General features: G+C 37.3%; 1 protein-coding gene across 6 annotated transcripts in view; it reads left to right on the top strand.

Annotated features, from left to right (window-relative positions):
• The window catches only part of ECT2 (epithelial cell transforming 2), a 113706-nt gene that overhangs the window by 38482 nt on the left and 53635 nt on the right, over nt 1-21589 (top strand). For 2 of the 6 annotated variants that reach the window (XM_053903633.1, XM_053903630.1), the window contains exons 1-6: nt 11461-11584; nt 15299-15450; nt 16807-16886; nt 16991-17083; nt 19137-19319; nt 21230-21319. In XM_053903633.1, coding sequence (XP_053759608.1) covers nt 15321-15450; nt 16807-16886; nt 16991-17083; nt 19137-19319; nt 21230-21319 — 576 coding nt within the window. In that variant the 5' untranslated portion in view covers nt 11461-11584; nt 15299-15320. Of the gene's footprint in view, nt 1-11460; nt 11585-15298; nt 15451-16806; nt 16887-16990; nt 17084-19136; nt 19320-21229; nt 21320-21589 lie in introns of those variants that run through there. The other 4 variants (XM_053903631.1, XM_053903632.1, XM_053903636.1 and 1 more) reach the window with 2 other exon arrangements.

Below are 21589 nucleotides of genomic sequence, written 5' to 3'. Positions count from 1 at the left end.
TATAGAAGTGCTGTCTAGAGATATCTGCTGTATGTTAACATAATGACTTTTAATTTCATATTGGTGCTCCCAAGAGCAGTGATTTAATGCATATACATTCCTTGGTCAGTCACATTAATGCGAAAAGAAAAGAAAACAAATGAACAATATTTTAATTAGGAAAATAAAACAAGGTAATTTTAAAATATTGATAAACATCTCAACTCGTTATTATACTCTACATACCAGCTCCATTTAATTTTCAAAAAGAGAAGCAGGCAAAATGTTAATGAAAAATTAAAGCAAATTATGCTTAATGAAGGAGAAAATAGCCTAATATTTTAATAGCCTCTATAAAATAAATTCAACTGTGTGTGAAAGAGAAGGTAAAAATAATGAGAGATAAAGCATTGGGCTTTTTTATCACATCTGTGACAATATCAAGCATCACAACTTTCATGTTAGTGTACATTAGGGAAACATTTTTCTACTTTACACATTACCATGAAATTACCTATCCACCATGGATGGTTAGGATGTCATATGGCCTTGTGAACTCCAGTTGTATGAAGAGGAAAGTAGTGGGCTGGAATGGGGATTGTTGAGATAGACCTCACCGAACTCTGATCTCTATGAGGGGAAAGACTGCATCAACTTGTTCATAGTTTTATCCCCAGGGTCCAGCACAGTGCCTGGTGTATAATAAGTACTCATAAATATTTGTCAGATAAATAATAATAGTAATAGCTAGCATTTAGTGAATGCTTTCAATGCACTGTTCTCCACACTAATACTATTTTATGCAATCCTCACAAATGCTCGCAAATGACATCTATTAAGTGCAGGAATTGACAACTTATGGGACATGAGCTCAAAGGCACTAGAATCTAAGAGAAGTTTCTAGTTCACTCACTATAGGGCAAAGGTTAAGAAATTTACGAATCATACAATTGCCTGAATTTTAAGTTTCCTCTGATTTACCTTTGTTGTCCAAAATAGAGAATTTCTTTGCCTGTCTGTGCTCTCTGGTCCTTAGCATCTCACACAGTTTACTTGGTCTCAGATGCTTGCTGCAATTTCAGTAGCCTAGTCATCACGGATTTAAAACTTATCTTTGGTTTTCAGCAATTTGACTATGATATGTAAGACTTACTTTGTATTTATCCTAAGTTGGGTTTGCGGATCTTCTGGAAGTAGAAACTTTTCTTGTGGCAAAAGCTATCCATGTCTTTTGACAAATTTGAGAAATTTGGGGCCATTGTTTCTTAACAATGGGACTCCAATTACATGTGATATTTTCCCACAGGTTCTTGAAGCTCTCATTTTTTTTTTTTTTTTTTTTTTAGCCAAACTTTTTCTCTCTTGGTGTTACTATTGAATAATTTCTATTAATCTATTTTCAAGTTAATGGACTCTTTCCTCTATCACCTATATTCTACTGTTAAGTCCATCCAGTTAATTTTGGATTTTAACTATTGTATTTCCCATTCTGGAAAAATTTTGAAAACAGATTCCATTTTGTTCTTTTTAAAAATATGTTTATCGAGGTATTGTATGCAGTAAAATTCATGAGTTTTGACAAAGGTATACATTTGTGTAGCTATTACCACACTCAAGACGTGAATTCTTTACCATCCCCAAAAGGTTTTTTGTGGCTCTGTAGTAAACCTATCTCCTTACCCTCAGCCTCTCAATCACTAATCTGTTTTTGGCCTTATCTTTATCTTTTTCAGAATCCATATAAATGGAATCATAACAACATTTAGCTTTTTGTTTCTGGTTTATTTCACTTAACGTAATTCTTCTGGGAATCATCCTTTTGGTTGCACGGAAATTGCTGAGTACATCCCAAATGTGGGATGTGATGTATCACTCTCTGTTGATGCATTCACTAATGATATATGTTTGAGTTTTTTCCACTTTTTAGCAATTGTGAATAAAATTTCCTCAAGCATTCTTATATATGGGAATGGGATTGCTGGATATTAAGCAATTGTGTGTTTAACTGCAAGAAACACCCACACTAGCAATGTATGAGAGGTCCTATTTTCTACATCCTCACCAGACTTGATACTGACTATCTCTGTTTAAACACTTTTTAAAAATTTTGTTTATTTTATTCTTATTTTTTGAGAGGGAAAGAGAGAGAGAGAGCGCGTGCACACACGCAAGTGAGAGAAGGGTAGAGGGGCAGGCAGCGGTGGGGGAGAGAATCTCAAGCAGTCTCCACGCTTAGCACAGAGACCTATGTGGGGCTCAATCTCACCACCGTGAGATCTTGACCTGAGCCAAAATCAAGAGTCAAATGCTTAACTGACTGAGCCACCCAGGCGCCCCAAGAGTTTTCATATTCTAATAGCCATAAAGTTGTGAAACTTATCCCATGTCAGCCCAAGTTTTTACTCCCCTGCAGAATCTTTTGATCACTGCTTTTTTCCACTGTTCAGAATATTTTTTTGCACTTTCCTCAATATGTATAGTTGTTATTTGCAAAAGAATTGGTTATTTAACAGTTTATTCAGATATAGGAGAAGCAGAAATCCTATTCTCATGTTTTTTTTTAAGTTGGAATCATGATCCAAATTAAATCCATATATTGTGCTTGGTTATATGTCTCTTAAGTCAGATCTATTGATTACCCCTTTGTTGCTCATTTTCTTCTTGCTGTTTATTTGTTGGAGAAACCAGGTTTTGTTGCAGAGTGTCTGCAAGTCCAGATCTTGCTGATTGTATCCTTATGGTGTAATTGATCATTTCTCTGGTTCCTGTATTTACTTAAAAAGTCAGATTTGGAGATTAATTAGATTCAAATTCAAAAACAATTACCTTTTTTACAAGATAACTTCAAAAATGGGTGTGAATTTCTATTAGGAGTAAATCTCAACTTCCTGTTCTATAAGTTAAGGGTCTGATCCTTCAAATTCAGTGGTCAGTGGTTTTCAGATTTTGTGTTCTAGAAAAAACTTAAATTTCTGCAGAGTCTTTATGAAGTCAAGTCAGGATCTCTCTTCCCCTATTTCAATTAAGCTTGGCTCTTATCTGTTTTATATATGGGAGTTCATTGTGATGTTTCATCTGAAGAAATATTCAAAAAGTTTGAAAACCTGGGGGGCTCAATTGGTTAAGCTTTCTGACTCTTGATTTTGGCTCAGGTCATAATCTCATGGTCGTGGGATTAAGCCCTGCATTGGGCTCTGCACTGATCATGGAGCTTGTTTGGGATTCTCTTTCTGCCTCTCTCTCTCTCTCTCTCTCTCTCTCTCTCTCTCTCTCTCTGCTCCTCCCCCACTCACATTCATTCTCAAATAAATAAATTAAGATTTTTTTAAAAACTTGAAAACTTAACTATAGAGAACAAACTGATGATTACCAGAGAGGAGGTGGGGGGTGGGGTGGGAAAATGGGTGATGGGGATTAAGGAGGGAACTTGTTTTGATGAGCACTGGGGGTTATATGGAAGTGTTGAACCACTCATTGTACAACTGAAACTAATATTACACTGTATGTTAACTAACTGGAATTTAAATAAAAACTTTTTTAAAAGAAACTTTAAAACAATTGATAAATGACTAAATTTTCATTATAACATGTAGTATTTAAAATTTCTTAGATCTTTCCCTTCTTCCTCCTTTTCATTTTTCATTCCCCATTTCTTCTTTTGCTTATTCTTTCTTTGAAAAAAATGTGAGTACCTATAATGTGGCAGGTAGTGACCTGGTCACTGGAAATATGTCAGGGAACAAAACAGACAAAATGCTCTGCCTTCATGGAGCTCACATTCTAGTATGGAGAGACAGAGGATAAACAATGACTGAACTGCAGGTAATAATGGTATTGATGTGGAAATGTTTGGGTTTAGAGCCAACAGCCAAGAAAGAATTCTTGAGATGACTTCAGTGCAAAAAGGTGGTTCTATTAAAGCACAGGGACGGGACCCCTAGGCAGAAAGAGCTACACTGGGGTTCTGACAGGTGACTGATTATATACTTTCAAGTTAGGAGGAGGTTAGGGACAGAGCAAGTCTCCAAAATATTTTGGAGGCAAGGTTCCCAGGATCCGAGGGGGCTAGCTATGATTAGGAAAAGTCATTTATTACTGTTTAGTAAAAACTCAGTCATGAGATCTTTCAGATGTATATCAGTGGGCCAAATGCTTGGAGGATGATTGCTAATGTATATCTTGAGGGGTAGAGATAAAGGAAGTTTCCAAAGGAATTCTTATGTGTTAAGGTAGACTTACAGGATCCCGGAGGTCAGGATAATGTTAAGCTAAGATTGCTTTTTGCCCTTAGCAAAGTGTCATCGTTGAGGCAGTTGAGTTCCTAGAGGAGTGTCATTCTGCCTGTCTCAAGGACTTGCCAATGGGCTGTAAGTTGTAAGGAAACTCAATTTTTTCTTTTGCCTTTGTTTCCCAGATCAGGTATGAAATGAAAAAAAAAAAAAAAAAAAAAGTGAGGCAAAAGGGGACCTGGGGTGGCTGTGAAGGGGAGAGGAGTAGGTGATGAATGGGAAGCTATTAAAGTTTTTTGAGCACAGTGACAAGAGCTGACTTCTGTTTTCACAGGAATGCTCTAGTTGCTTTACTGAGAATAGACAGCGAATGTTTAAGGATGAAAATGGGGAGATGAGTTAGGGGGGCTACTGCAATAGTTCAGGTAAGGGAAGATGTTAGCCTAGAAAAGGGTAATGGGGGAGGGGAGAACAGGTCTGTTCTTGATATATTTTGAAGGTAGAGCTGACAAGATTTGCATTTGTAAAAGTAACACATCTTGTCATTCTTGGTCACAAGCAATAGCAACTAACTATCTTAAAGGATAAAAAGATTTATTTTTTTGCACAATTAATGTGAGGATCAACCTTGGGAAATGAGCAGGAGCTAGTGAGGAGTAGTAGGTGGTAGAAATACTAGCAAAGATTATTGCATCCACAGACTCTGGTTTGCACATTGCTGTTGGCTACTGGAATGCGTATGATCCTCACTTCTTTCCATATCTTTAGCACATGCTAAAAAACAAAGTCCTATAAAGATAGCATCTGATTGGCAGAGCTTTACTCAAGGGAAGACTGCAGCCCCATTCTTATCTGTGGTAACAGAGAAGCATTACCTCTCATTAAACCATATTCCATGAGGGATTCCTCAAAAGGGATGTTGGAGTATTATTAGGAATGAAGGGTTAAATGTTTAACAGCCAGGAAAACAACAATTGTCCACTAAAACACACTCAGGATAAAATATTTGAGAAGTACCAAAAAAAAAAAAAAAAAAAAATGGAGGGGTGCTTGGGTGGCTCAGTAAGTTAAGCGTCCGACTTCGACCCAGATCATGATCTCGTGGTTTATGATTTCAAGCCCCACGTCAGGCTCTGTGCTGACAGCTCAGAGCCTGGAGCCTGCTTCAGATTCTGTGTTTCCCTTTCTTTCTGCACCTCCACCATTTGCACTGTCTTTCTCTCAAAAAGTAAATAAAACATAAAAAAAAAAAATGGAAAGGAGAAGGAGAAATAATCTCAAGTGCTACTGGCCAGATACAGACACTAAAAACATTTATTGCATTTCTTCATAATTAATTCTTTTCTACATATAGGATTTATATATAGTTGCATTATGCACTTAAATATCACTTGCAACCCTATTTCAGGTTTTAAAAAATGTTCCCAATGCACTATTATTATTTCTTACACGTAATTTTTCTCTCATTATTAAACCCACAGTTAATCTGCTTATTGCAAATGGGCATATAATTGAGGTCAAGTCTTCACTATTTTTTTGATGGCCTGTGTTCTATTTTCATTTCACCTTAACAATCCCATTTTTTCCATTCATTTGAACAGCAGCAACAAAAATATTGCTAAGTACGATCAAGGTATTCATATTGTTGTCATAGGAAATGCTAGTCTACAAGATAAAGCTGCTGTCAAAACTTAACTGGCAGACAGTATTACTTTAGGATACCTCAGATATTTACAAGTTAGTTGATAGTGTGGAAGAGGTAATTTATGAGTGTCAGTGCATAATAAATGAAATTGCAGGTTGTAGGAAAACTGAATTTTTGATATGGATAATTGCCTATGTTCATAAACTGTCAAATCTTAACTGAATCAATTCAGTACCATTAACTCTCTCCCACTCATAGCTGGGACCAGCTGTGGTGCAAAAATCATTCAATTCTTGGGTAATTTACTTGAATGTCAAAGATGTAAATTATTTTATCCTTGATGTAAATGTATTAATTTTGGAAACATGCCACTTAGTTTTTCCTGGAAAATCTGTCATTAAAAATAGGTTAGATGAAAGTAAAAATAATACAAACTTTCTTTAGGGTCTTTGGAAAAAACATAACTGATATTATAATACAAATGAACTCATCCATTAATTCATTTACTTACTATTTCAACAAATATTTAATTGAATGCCTTCTAGGTGTTAGGCACTGTGGTTAATATGGTTCTGATAGTGTGGCTAGTTAGGAAAGACCTTCCAAGGAGTGGTAAAGTGAGCAAATGCTGAAGGATCAGTCAAAGTTGCCTTCTCTAGGTGAAAGGAATACAGATCAGAGGGATCGGTAGAGAGAAGAGCAGGTGCAAAAAACTCTTGAGAAGGAAGGCAGGTATAGAACTCAAGGAAAGTGCATGCACATGGTGTAAGATGAAGCTGGAAATGTAAGTAGAGGTCAGTGCTTGCAGGCCCAGTAGGATGGAAGTGTTTTAAGGAGGTGCTCTGATGAGTCTGGATTCAGATAATGTCACTCTGAATGCAGGCAGGAAAATGGATTAAAAGAAGGCAATATGTATTCTTAGAGATCAATTACACCTTTTTCCTGCGACAACTTTAGAGAAGGTACTGTATGCCAGGAACTGTTGCTAGGTGCTGAAGATACATAGGTGAAGAAGACCAACAAGGCTCTTATGGAACTGAAAGTATCTTAGGGATAGTGGTACTTTTATAAGTATGATATAAAATATAGATATTAATATTTTAATAAAAAGACAGAGTAGATTAATGAAAATAAAACTTTTGATCTTGATTTTGCCACTAACTAGTTATCTGACCTTGGTAAAGGAATAAAACCTCCAAGATGCTGGCATTGGTAAAAGTCATCTGTAAAATGAAGAATGAGACTAACAAGCTGAAATTTTTTTCCACATCTAGAATTTCACTAATCAAATTACATAATTTGAAATAATGGCCTCATCATATTTGGAAACCTCTTGCTCCATCAAGCAAAGCTAAGTCTCTTTGTCCAAGTGAAACTTTATGTGCTAAATTTGTATAGTCTTGCAAATCTATGTTAAGTGATTTATAGCCTAATGATTCATATGAATAAAGCTACAATTCAAATCCTAATTGCTGGCTATTGAGGTATGTAAAATAGCTTCTTCTGGCTCCCAGTGATTATAATTTCTAAAGCTTCTTTTATTGGCAGAGATCATGGGTTAAGAGATGCTGCATTATAACAAACTTGGAAATATGACATTTCCATTGGAAAATGTTATTAATTCCAAGGAAGGACAGAATTCCAAGGCTATTCATTAAAATTTTTGAAATCAAATCTTAAGAGATAAGTACTTAGAGAGACTGAATCTTTGTATCTCCTGTGGCATTAAATATAGCTATGTACTTCAAAAACGCTTTGAGGAGGGGCACCTGGGTGGGTCAGTTGGTTAAGTGTCCAACTCTTGATTTTGGCCCAGGTCATGATCTCATGATTTGTGAGATGGAGTCCCGTGTAGGGCTTTGTATGACAGCACAGAGCCTGCTTGGGATTCTCTCTCTCTCTCTCTCTCTCTCTCTCTCTCTCTCTCTCCCTCTGCCTCTCTCCTGTTTGTGTGTACACACTTGCACTTGTGTTCTCTCTCTTAAAAATGCTTTGGGGAGGTAAGGATGGTGATAGAAGGAGAAAACAATTTCATGAAATCTATGTGACATCCTAATGTTAATAGTTACAGTAAAATATTTAATCCTATGATGAAATGTTTAAATTTACTATAAAATAGTATTACTGATTGATGATGTAACATCTCACATTTTATTTATTTTTTATTTGAGAGAGAGAGCAGGGGAGAGGGGCAGTGGGAGAGAAACTTAAGCAGGCTCTACGCTCAGCACAGAGCCCAACGCAGGGCTCGATCCCATGACTTTGGGTTTATGACCTGAGCTGAAATCAAGAGTTGGAGCTCAACTAACTGAGCCACCCAGACGCCCCAACATTTCACACTTTAAAATAAAATCTAGAAGTTGTAATATATTTCGTTATAACTTTAGGTAATAAAATCAAAGTCCAGTACAACAAACATTGCCCATTTGTTGCAACAGATTTAATAATTTTCCAGATATACTCTTATTAGGGAGGGTATTGGGTGGAGAAAGATATCCCATAGCTCAAAAGTAACTTTCCTAACTCCCCATTCTCTGCTGCTCTGAAGAAGCTGAAAGATGGAGACGGAGGGGAAGGGGATGGAGGAAAGAGGAAATATGAAGACGAGGGAATTAACTAGAAGGAGGAACAAGTATGAGATGGGAGTCAAGAGAGTCCAGAGTGTCACCCAGCTTGGAGATGGAGGTGGGAAAGCTGATCCTCCAAAGGAGGAATCTCAGTAGTTCTATCTTTCACATTTCATTTTCTCCATCTCCATAATTTTTACCCCCCCCCCCCCCAACTCTAGAAACTATTTTATTGCTTGAGGGAAAATGTCAACACACTTCAATATATTAAGTACTTAAATTCAGTTAAATTCCTTCAGTATTTTGTATCTTAAAACCTGTTCATTCAGTATTTTGGGAGTTGTGGATGACACATAAGAATTAATGGTTTATTCTTTCAAGCTACTCCTCATTTTCATTTATCTATCTACCCCATACAAACAGAGGTTGATATATAATTATAATAACTGTATTTCCAGTGAAGGGGCCTAGAGAGAGAGGTAAACATTTAACACAAAGAATCTTACCTAGGACCTGCCTTGGAAGGGGACAAAGTTCTGGCCAAGGGCAATAGCAAGAGAGCCATGTCTTCCAGACAAGAGGAGACAGCTCGAGCACAGCAGGACAGCAGGGTTTCTTTAAAGGAGAAAGCTAGAAAAGAAAGCTTTCCTTCTGCTAGAAAAGAAAGCACTGGAGGTCTTGGCTGCTTCAAGCTTGGAGCTTCGTTGGGGAGGGGTTAGTTTGTGGCTAGGGTAGCGTGGGGCAAAGGGAAGCATAGGTGCCATTGCTGCGGTGGTCAGGGGTGAGAAGGCAGTGTAATGAACATCAGTCCCATCAGGCAATTACAGGGCTTAGCTGACACAAGAGCAGTAGTAAAAGTCATAGTAATATTAACAGCTAACATGTATTAGATGTTTACCATATACCAGCATGTTTTTAAAATTTTTTTTTTTTTTTTTTTTTTTACTGTTTATTTATTTTTGAGACAGAGACAGCATGAGCAGGAGAGGGGCAGAGAAAGGGAGACATAGAATCTGAAGCAGGCTCCAGGCTCTGAGCTGTCAGCACAGAGCCTGACGAGGGGCTCCAACTCACGAACTGCGAGATCATGACCTGAGCCGAAGTTGGACGCCCAACCGACTAAGCCACCCAGGCACCCCCAGAATATGTTTTAATTACATATATTAATATATATTAAACATACAGAATATGTTTCAATATATGTTAACTCTTTCACAACAGTACTATGAAGTACTATTAAACCCTTTTATAGAAGGTAAAACTGAGGCACAGAGAAGTTAAATAACTTGCTTGAGGCTATACGGATAGGAAATGTAAAAGGAGGTTACATGGTTATGAAATGGAAGAAGACTATTGCCTGTTTGTTAGTCAAACTGCCATATATCCTAAAAGCAATCAAGTATAGCTTTTGCTAGGCTAGCATACATTTCGTGTGCTGATACCACATAGTTAGTCATTAGATTTGGGTGCAAAACTAGTTTAACATAGACCAGTGCACAGAGGAAATAGGCTGCTTCCTTCGCTGGCTTAATATATTTCAGTGATGAGAATTTTTGGAATGCTGGGCACACCCCGGTTTCAGTATGCAAAAGCACATTCCAAAGTGAAATTTCAATTACTATTTTTTTTTTTCCATTTGCCTTGACGGTTATCACAGCATTGTAATGAAGGGCACACTGCAAATCTTCTTCATTTATAAAGAAGGAAATCAATGATTACCAGATTGTGTCACTTTTTAGATTACATTATGAAATTTTCAGGTGTTCTAAGTTGGCCTGACAAAATCAGGAAAACTTGTAAATTCTCACCTGTGTGTGAGGTTCGGAAGTATTCCATTCCAAAGTTCAAGTTTTCCTTCTCTTACTGGAATTTAAGATTTGGGCAAAGGATTCCCCTCCTTTCCTTAAATCAGAGATTAGGTGGGAACCCTGGGTGGGGGATTATTGTTTTTAAAGAGATAATATTATAGGGTATTATATTTAGAAGTTGAAGAAAATAAAAGATTGTTTTTACAATAGCAATCGTAATTACAGGACAAACGATAAAATCTTGGCTAGACCTCACAGGAAAGAAAAGATCTCACGGTGAGGGGAGGAGGCAGCAGGAAGCTGCTCACTCTCGCTCCAGGAGATTCTAGAATCTCCCTAAGTATTTTTACATTTGTTCAAATACAAGCTTATGTTTAAAAAAAAAAAAAAAAAAAAGTCCGAGAAACACTAAGAATTTATTCCAGTCACCCGTTAAATTTGCCAGACCAGAGAAGTGCCTACATACATCAGAATTTATTTATTTATGCTTAAAAAAAACCTTTAATGTTTATTTATTATTTTGAGAGACACAGACTGCGAGCAGGGTAGGGGCAGAGAGAGGGAGGGAGACACGAAATCCAAAACGGGCTCAAGCCAGTTGTGGGGCTTGAACTCACGGAGCACCAGACCATGACCAGAGCCAAACTCTGATGCTTAACTGACTGAGCCACCCAGGCGCCCATACATCAGAATTTAAATAACTGGCTGCTGATTTGAAGTCTACCTGGAGAGTCCCCGAATTCCCAAGTCCTGGCTCTGTCACTCCAACAGAACTACCAAAGTGAAAACACTTTTAGCCAACTTTAAATAACATTCCTAAAGCAGAAAGCATACAGGCAGGAAAATCAGCTCCAGGCAACCCGTAGGGGCACAGATTTAAAGGATTTAGTGACAGTTAGTAATAAAGTTGGCAGGGGAGAAGAATCCACTCAAACTTGACTCAGGAAATGGGATGTTTACTGAGTAAACAAGCGGTAGCCACAGACACACCTGCCACTCCCAGAGAAGCCCAGGAGCTACCACTTCCACCTTCCGGCCACATCCGGGCACTTCTCTTACAACCCCCCCCGCCCCCGACGTTCGGACGTCTGAGCCGTTGGGTTTATTTGAAACACACGCAGAACCAATCAATCGGCGTCTGAGGCGAGGTGGGCGGGGAGCAGCGGCCAATCACCGCCCCTCTGGAGACCCCAGCCTATGGGATGGAGGTTGACATCACGCGCCAATCGGCATGGCTTTTAGAGAAAGCGGCTCACTTTTTGAATTGTTTGTTGCTGACACCGGCGAGGAATGGCGGTAACAGTGAGGGGAATCGGTGCTTGAAAAGGTGGACTTTCAAGGCGATTTTTGAGAGTGGTGAGGACTTTGTGGGTGTGGGTAGGGGAGGTGGGAGTGGGCCAACCTTCCCGGAGCAGTGGACCCCTTCTCTAGTCCGACTGCCCCGCCCCGATGACCGCGAATTCCGGAGCATCCCTGCCCAGGCTTCCTGGCTCTGGAAACCCCCCCATCGCACTCCCGACAGCTGGGCCGTGACGCGCAGTGGGATCCCGAAGTCCCCCAGGTTGCTGGGCATCTTCACTCGCTCACCTGGTTAGATATTTCTTCCGGAAGAATGTCTGGGTGAAGGGAGGGAGTTGGGAAGAGTGCTCTCGACTAGCCGCATTGTCCTCTGCGGCTCTGGCGGCCGGCAGCTGCAGCCTTTGTGGGCTTATCTCAGAGTGTTTAGTGGTTTCACTCTAAGATTCTTCTTGGTGTCTTCTCTTTAGGAAGCTTAGTTTTTAGTTTTTAAAAGGCCAGCTTATTCCGGCCTCTCCCCAACCCCTCCGCGTGCGCCTTCCTCCCCGGTACAGATTTGTTTGGCTTGGTGGTTAAAAGTGCAGCCTCTGGAATCAGCCTGGGTTTGAATCCCTGTTTTAATGACTTGGGTGGTTACTTAACCTCTCTTTTCTAGGCTTCTTTATGAGATGGAGACAATAATAATAGTACCTGCCTCTTAGGATTGTTTCAAAGATTAGATAAATACAAGTAAAAGACTTAGAACAATATCTGCCACATATTGAACATTAAATCGATATTAACCAAAATTTTTATGTTAACACTAATGTTATTATTGTCAGTAATAACAACCATCATACCCACTATTGTATTTAGCTCCTCTGAAAGATGATTGCTTTAAAAAAAAAAAAAAAAGGTAAAGGGAAACCTAAAGTGAGTATTTAAGTGACAGGTTTTCTGTTTGGGATGAAAAGAGGCATGTTTTACTGTTATTTAGTCAAAAACTGCTTGAGTATGTTCTTGGATGAGAAATAACCTTAGTATAGTTTATGAACACTGATCCTCTTGTCTTTATTTAAAAAGTTTACAGGGTGCCCTGGGTGGCTCAATCCATTAAGTGTCTGAACTTAGTTCAGGTTATGATCTTGTAGTTTGTGAGTTCGAGTCCCCAGCCCTGTGTTGGGCTCTGTGCTGACAGTTAAGAGCCTGGAGCCTGCTTAGGATTCTGTGTCTCCCTCTTTCTCTCCCTCTCCCGTTCGTACTCTAATCTCTTTCTCTCTCTCTCAAAAATAAATAAACATTAAAAAAATTTTTTTTAAAAAGCTTGCAGAATACATGAATATGAAAATGTGATTAGTGCATTTCCATTTGTAATCAGAGTGTTGGATATTGTCATCAACTTTCCATGCAGCTCTTTTTTTCCCTAAAAAAAGCCTTCCTCCCCGGTACAGATTTCAGCAATAAATTGATCATATATAGTATTATCAGAGACAATTTTAATTTTTAATTACCTATTTTGATGATATTTAAACAGGCAAAGGAGAGGAGTGCCTGGGTGGGTTAGTCAGTTGAGTCTCCCACTCTTTTTTTTTAAGTTTATTTATTTATGGGTGAGAGAGAGGGAGAGAGAGCAAAAGCTGGGGAGGGGCAGAGATTGAGAGGGAGACACAAAATCTAAAGCAGGCTCCGAGTTGTCAGTGCAGAGCCTCACCGAGGGGCTTGAGCTCACCAACCCTGAGATCATGACCTGAACCAAAGTCAGACACTTAGGTGTCCCAAGCCTCCCACTCTTGATGTTGTCTCAGATCATGATCCCAGGGTCATGGATGGGATCGAGCCCTGTGTCCAGCTCCATGGTGAGTGTGGAGCCTGCTTGACTATTAAGAATCTCCCTCCTCCATTCTTTAAAGTATATTAGTTCATCTCTTGACTTTTAAGTTTCTTTTAAGAGAACTTTGAATGAAAGCCTTTTCTTTTTCACTGGTAACAATTACACGTAAGAGACTTAACCAACAAAAAAAATAAGGGCTGGATAGAATATGTTGTTGATTCTAAATAAAGACTCTTATTAGCAACTATTGGAACATTCCTTTGGAGATCCTTAGAATAATGATTGATATAGATGTATGGGAAGACAATAAAAAATGTCTACATTGTGAATATTAGGAAGGTTAGCAATTGTTGCTCATTTTAAGATGTCATCTATTAAGTTTTCATGACAACTAAATTTGATTTTCTTTCACCAATTTGAAAACTGAGTGCAGAGTTAGATGGGAACCTGAGTCGCCTGGCTTTGAAGTGCTCACCTAACAATTATGCTGAGGTCTGTGGTTATCATTAGTGTGCATATCTTCACTTCCGGATGTATCACCATCCAGAAATGATGCTAATGATACCGTACTGTTTCTCCACAGCATATAGTTTACTTAAACTATTACTTTGATAAAAACCAGGTGGATGATATTTGTATATTTTATTAATCTAAAAAAAGTAGGGAAGTATAAAATAGATCAGACATGTACCTCCAGATAAAGATAGGACCTTCTCTTTATATTTGTCCAATATTCTGGAAATTAACTTAAAGATAATAATAAACTTACATAACAACCTTTGATTTGAATTGATGAAAATTCACTTAACTTTTCTTTATTCCCTGCTTGCCTAACTTTTCAACTCTTAAGTCCTGGAAGTCTAAAAAAAAAAAGATTTTCTTTCATTGTCCACAGTCATAGTGACACTAATCCCTGCATAATTATCTTGTTAAATCTTTTAAAGGAGAGATGACTGTAAAGTAATAAGAAAATACAGATAAGCGGGCAATCCACTTATACATGAGGTATACAGAGAAATCCACAGAGAATGAGTCAAGAGCAGTGGGTTGGGGGTTGAAAGATGTGCTAGGTGGAGAATTGAGCACTATTAAATGTAAGTGGGTGTGGAGTAAATTGTGATCTGTGTTTAAAAAATGTTGAGAAATACACTGTGACTGGAGCATACAGTATATGTGGAATGTGGGAATTGAACAGGAGATGAGGTTGAATAGGTAGGCTAAGACCAATTTTAAACCTGATGGTGAATTTGGACCATCAGGAGGAGTGCCCATGGAAGTTCTTAAGCAGGGAGGTGATATGGTCACTTTTGTTTTTAGGACTATACCCCAGGAAACCATGTGGAGAGTGACCTGAAGAAACAGATGATAAAATTGTTTGGGGCTGTTGTATTTGACCATTGTGGCATTGAGCACAGAGAAGAGGGACCGGGTCTCAGCTCTTTTTTTCCTACAATTTGACGCTGCTCTAGCAATAAAATGATAATCAGAGATACTTCCTATGAGGTTCCAGAGTACTTGAGATGGGATTGGTAGGGATTTGGGGGAGGACAAAGAACGTAGAGGAAAGAGTAAGGATAGATCTAGTTTTTGACTGGGATTATTTGAGAGATGGTAATAATATAATGAACATAGGAAGAGGAATAGGTTGGTTGAGGGCAAAGGTGTGGGGGAGGGAGATAGAATATTTATGACTACCTTCTGAATTTTCATTATACGTCTGATAATGTTTTGAGTACTTTTCATACATTGTTATTTTTACTATATTCCTATGAGTCATGCATTAGTATCTTTATTTTACAGAAGAGGAAACTGAGGCTCAGAGAACTTGAATGACTTTTCTTTGGTTCAGTATTAAGAAAAATGAGTAATGCTACTTTTTATAGATTCTAGATATAAAAGTAGAGCCTCTAATGCTTGTTTTTGCCCAATGATCATGTATTTTTATTCAAACTCTATTTTTTCAGTCAATGTAGAAGAGTACAAACAATGGCTGACAGTAGTGTATTAACATCCACTATTGAAAGGACAAGCTTGGCAGACTCCTCTATTTTTGATTCTAAAGTTACTGAAATTTCCAAGGAAAATGTACTTATTGGATCTGCTTCATATGTTGAAGGTAAACCTGTTAATCAGCTTTAAAACACCAAATCACTATTTTAATCCTAAGCTTACTAACTAGGGACTTAGGATTTAAATGTAATACTAACTGTTAAGATAAAGTACAGTTATTCAGTAAATATTTGTTGACAGAATCTCTTTATACTGTGTAGATTTTTTTGTTTTTATTTTAATTCCATGTTAGTTAACATACAGTGTTAATATTGTTTTAAGGTATAGAATATAGTAATTCAGCCCTTCCATACATTACCCTCTGCTCATAACCTATTTAACCCATCCCTCCCACCCCCTCCCCTTGGGTAACCATCAGTTTATTCTCTATAATTAAGAGTCTCTTGCTTTGTCTATTGTCTCTCTCTTATTTTTTCCCTTTGCTTGTTTGTTTTGTTTCTTAAATTCCACATGTGAGTGAAATCATATGGTATTTGTCTTTCTCTGACTTATTTCTCTAAGCATAATACTCTAGCTCCATCCATATTATTGCAAATGGGAAGATTTCATTTTTTTTTTATGGCTGAATAATATTCTATTGTATTTATATATACCATATCTTTATTCATTCATCAATTGGTGGATACTTGGCTTCCATAATTTGGCTATTGTAGATAATCCTGCTATACATATAGGGGTGCATGTATCACTTTGAATTAGTGTTCTTGTATTCTTTGGGTAAATACCTAGTAGTGTGATTGCTATATCACGAGATAGGTCTATTTTTAACTTTTGAGGAACCTCCATGTTGTTTTTCAGAGTGGCTGTGCCAGTTTGCATTCCCACCAGCAGTGCACAGGGTTTCTTTTTCTCCACATCCTCACCAACACTGTTGTTTCTTGTTTTGTCGACTTTAGCCATTTATATATACTGTGTAGATTTTTGGTTATTGTTTGGATTAATGCTTCCCAACTTTGAAGGAGAAAGCATCTTATTGTTCAATATTGCTTTTTTCTGTATGGGAGGGCAATGTAGCTGCCACACTGTTGGTTAGAATTTATTCAGTTATGACCGGTCAGGTGAAGAGCCACTTCTTCACTTGACCGCTTTATAAATGGGTCTGTCCTGAGGCAGCATCCACTGTTGAAGAGGATGGCTGTGCAAGATAGTGAATGCTTTTTTTTGATTAGGAGGGGTGCTGATGTTTGTATACTCTACTACAGTGTGTTTTCTCTTTCTCTAAAGTGATAGATGGCCAAATTTGTAAAAATAAACTAGGAATTAAGTCATTTTGATCTGAGAGAATATTATGATCTCCTCAAAGATGGAAAACATGCCAGATATAGCCAAAAAGGGATTAAGGAACTGCTAATTTTGATGTTGTTACCTGATAAACATATTTAAACATTTTTAATTTTAATAGAAGAAATGCCTCAAATTGAAACGAGAATGATATTGGTTCAAGAAGCTGGAAAACAAGAAGAACTTATACAAGCTTTAAAGGTATGGAGTTTTAGCTTTTTTTAAAAAAAGGTAATTTTTCTTCCATCAGCATTTAAATAATTTTATAGTTTTCTTAATCTTATACTTAAGTCTCTTTTCCACAGACTATTAAAATAATGGAAGTCCCTGTTATAAAGATAAGAGAAAGTTGTCCTGGAAAATCGGATGAAAAATTAATAAAAAGTGTTGTTAATATGGTAGGTCAAGCATTTCATTGCATGTGGCATGCTGCACTACTCTTGATTGTGTTCTTATATTCCACTTAATAGTGATTGGACCTAAATTAGGCACAAGGTATATTTTGTGCACTTCGAAGCTAGAGGAATAGAAACTTTTATATTTATTTTTAAAATTTGGATATTTCTGAAACCCCAAACTATAGTATGTTTCATAAGTAGCAAAATCCTTACTACTTTGTTCTTGTTAAATTTAAAAGTCACATCATATGTATCTACAAAGATCTGATGTTTTTCTTTCTTTAAACCCTTTGGCTTCTTTTTTTTTTTTTTTTCCATTAATTTTATGTTTACTCCAAACTCTTGCTTTATTTCCAAATTATAAATCATAATAAATGACAGTCATCAGGGAATTTGTCCCAGCATATGAAATATATCTAATTCTGTCTTAGCAGTTATATTAGTTTGTGAGGGCTGTGGTAACAAAATACTGAGACTGGGTGGTTTAAGCCACAGAAATGAAATGTATTTTCTCAAAGTTCTGGAGGCTTGAAGTCTAAGATCAAGATGTTGGCATCTTGATCTATCTTGAGATCTCTTTCCTTGACTTGCAGATGGCTCTGCTTTTTTACTGTGTCTTTCTTTACATGGCCTTTCTGTGCATGCACATCCCTGATACCTCCTGTGTGTCCAAGTTGCCTCTTCTTAAAGTACACCAATTAGACTGGATTAGAGCCCACCTACATGATCTCATTTAATCTTGATTACCTCTTAAAAGGCCCTATCCAAATATAGTCTCATTTTGAGGTATGGGGTTTAGGGCGTCAATGGTTTAGGGCGTCTTGAGGATACACAATTCAGTTCATCACATCAGGCTAGCAATAAAACCCAAACAATTTACTGACCTTTCAGAATTTTCTTTTAAATGGTTCTGTTCTTTTGGGGCGCCTGGGTGTCTCAGTCAGTTAAGCGTCTGACTTCAGCTCAGGTCATGGTCTCACAGTTCATGAGTTCGAGCCCTGCGTCGGGCTCTGTGCTAACAGCTTGGAGCCTGGAGCCTGCTTCGGATTCTGTGTCGCCCTCTCTCTCTGCTCCTCCCCCACTCGTGCTCTGTCTCTCTCTCTCTCCTTCAAAAATAAATGAAAACATTAAAAAAGAATTTATAAAAAAATAAATGGTTCTGTTCTTTTTGCACAGGCGCTATGCAGGTACTTAAATACCTTCATTCTTTTTTGTAAATGTACATTATAAAATTTTATGCTAAATGGTAACTTGCCTTTTTATATCCTACATTTGCTGTGTGGCAACTGCCAACATATTTCATATCTTTCTATTTCTCTCATATATACTGAAATGATTAAGTTAATCTGCACCCTTTTTGTAGATTAAAAAAAATTTTTTTTAATGTTTATTTTTGAGAAACAGTGTGAGCAGGGGAGGGGCAGAGAGAGAGAGAGAGAGAGAGAGAGACACAGAATCTGAAGAGGCTCCAGGCTCTGAGCTCTCAGCACAGAGCCTGATGTGGGGCTCGAACTCACAAGCTGTGAGATCATGACCTGAGCCAAAGTTGGATGCTTAACTGACTGAGCCACCCAGCTGCCACCCCCCCTTTGTAGATATTAAGTGCCATAGTATCCTATTTTTCTGAAGATAATTTATGTAGGAAGAACTATAAGTGTGGCATCATTTTCTTGGTGAGAATAAAAAGTAATAGTGGATGTATTTCTAATGCATCTTGTGTCAAAATGTATATACTTAAAAATCGTTTTAATTTTATGTGCATTGTAGGTGATTTATAATGACTACTAAGTCACGTTAAAAGTTATGCCTTTATGATATTAATATTCAAAATTTAATGTCAATATGGATGGAGATATGTATATGTAAAAATGCAAATAAGTAATGAAATAAGGCTGTTTACTATTAAGTATAATGCTCACTGTGTGATTTTACAGTTTACTACAAATATAAAAATAAAAATGTTGAATTGGTTTTTAGATTAGAGTTATTTGAATTAATTTTATAATCTATAAATAATTTTTTTTTCTAATAACCACCTGGAAAAAAAATCAAGGAAATTAAAGTTCCCTTTGTAAAGATGGAATCAGTGGAAGAACTTGAAAGTATGGATTCTCCAGAATTTGAAAATGTATTCATAGTCATGGATTTCCAGGATTCTGTTTTTAATGAGTTATACAAGACTGATCATAGAATTATTGGGCCACCAGTTATCTTAAACTGTGCCCAAAAAGGAGAGGTAAGAAAATACACATTTATCATGACTTTTCAAGGTTAAATTTTTATTAATGAATTTTCTGAAAATTCATAAGCAGAAAAATCCTGTTAATTGTTGGGAGTATGTAATATTTAGAATAGGGATAGTAGTGGCTACTTTATTATAGTCCTTTAAATCTTTCTATTATAACTTGCAGGAGTGAAAATCTAAGGCTTTTGAAAGTTAATAATAACAACTAGATATTTGTGTGTATATATACCAGCAATGTCTTGGGAAGAAATAATTTCTTAAACTTGGCTTCCAGAAATGTATACACGTACATAAACTTATTTTCTTTCATAGAACAGATACACATTTCCATTTTTATTAGTTACTGCATGGTTTAAAATTATTTTAGCTTTTTGTTTGTTTGTTTGTTTGTTTGTTTTATATTGGGTTGTAACTTTATTTATTTCAAGTAATCTCTATACCCAGCATGGGGCTTGAACTTCCTGCCCCAAGATCAAGTGTCACGTGCTCTTCCAACTGAGCCAGTCAGGCACCCAGCTTTTTGTTTTTGTTTTTGTTTTAAAGTTTACTTTTGGTGGGGGAGGGACAGAGAGAGGGAGAGAGAATCCCAAGCAGGGTCTGCGCTGTCAGAGCAGAGCCCTACATGGGGCTCAATTGTGCCACAACCATCAGATCATGACCTGCAAAATCAAGAGTCAGGTGGCTTAGTGGACTGAGCCACGAAGGTGCCCCACCCTCCTCCAGCCTTCACCACCGACTTTTTGTTTATAAATAACATTTCAGGCTAGAGTTGTAATAAAGTTAGTCCCTATTCTAACGGCACTGGGGGGCTCAATTGATTACTGACTCTTGATTTCGGCTCAGGTCTTGATCTCATGGTTCGTGAGATTGAGTCCTGTGTTGGGCTCTTTGCTGACAGTGGGAAGTGCTTGGGATTCTCTCTCTCTCCCTCTTTCTTTGCCTCTCGCCTGCTCACTCTAGCTCTCTTGTGCGCTCTCTGTCTCTCTTTCAAAATAAATAAACTTAAAAAAAAAAGTGGTGCTTTCAAAAATCAAATAAACTTTTTAAAGACCAAAATTATGAAATAATCTTGTATAATGGTGGGAATTATATATTTATACATTTTTTTAAAATAATTTTTTTTAACGTTTATTTAATTTTGAGAGAGAGCACGAGTTGGGGGGGGAGAGAGACAGACAGACACACACACACACACACACACACACACGCACACACACACACACACACACACTGAATCTGAAGCAGGCTCCCAGGCTCCAAACTGTCTGCACACAGCCTGACGTGGGGCTTGAACCCACGAACCATGAGATCATGACCTGAGCCAAGGTCAGACGCTCAAACTGCTGAGCCACCCAGGTGCCCAATAACATATTTTTTTAAACCATTCTCTTTCAATTACACACACACACACACACACACACATCTCCATTGGTTAAATTATTTACTATTTTCATTTTTTTAGCTCAAAAATTGGAACATTTGATTCAAATATATGTCATTTGCCTAGTGTTCATTATAAAATATCTTTGAACTATTTTAACTCTAATTGGAAATTTTTACAATAGTGGATGGAGTCTGAAATTTTTGCTAGTAGATAAGACTTTGAATATGTCAAGGTATATTTTAAAACTGGAGGTTTGCATGTAAATATATTTTATTTTGCCATTAGTAAAGTATTTAGATTATGTGTGTCAAATATGATTTTGGAATCCTGGGAAATTTTTTATTGTAAAACTTGTAATTTTTTTTTGTTTTGTATCAAAAAAATGCAAGAAATCTTTGGATTGACAAAGTTGATTTGGATTGACAAAGTGGAGGGGGAAATATATTTAGCTGGGGAAACATATGTTTTGTTCTCTACTATAAAGAAAGCTGACAGATTTAAAACTTGTATCCTTCAGCCTTTGCCATTCTCATGTCGTCCACTCTACTGTACAAGCATGATGAACCTAGTCCTGTGCTTTACTGGATTTAGGAAGAAAGAAGAACTAGTAAGTATTTTAAAACATTCTATTCAAGGAATATTTCTTCTAGCCTAATAAATTTAAACTGACATTTTTTGTGGGTGGTTATATCATGGTTTTATTTAAAACATATTGAAGGACAAGTTTTAAATTTTGTGAAGAAACATTCTGAAGACCCTTGTAAAGAAACCTTTTGAATTTTTTTTTTTTTTTTAACGTTTATTTATTTTTGAGAGAGACAGACAGAGCTTGAGTGGGGGAGGGACAGAGGAGAGGGAGACACAGAATCTGAAGCAG

Source organism: Panthera pardus, unplaced genomic scaffold, assembly GCF_024362965.1.
Source record: "Panthera pardus isolate Hobbes unplaced genomic scaffold, ASM2436296v1 HiC_scaffold_16, whole genome shotgun sequence".
NCBI lineage: Eukaryota > Metazoa > Chordata > Mammalia > Carnivora > Felidae > Panthera > Panthera pardus.
The sequence above is the reverse complement of the archived record's forward strand: the minus strand, read 5'-3'. Positions and strand labels throughout refer to the sequence as shown.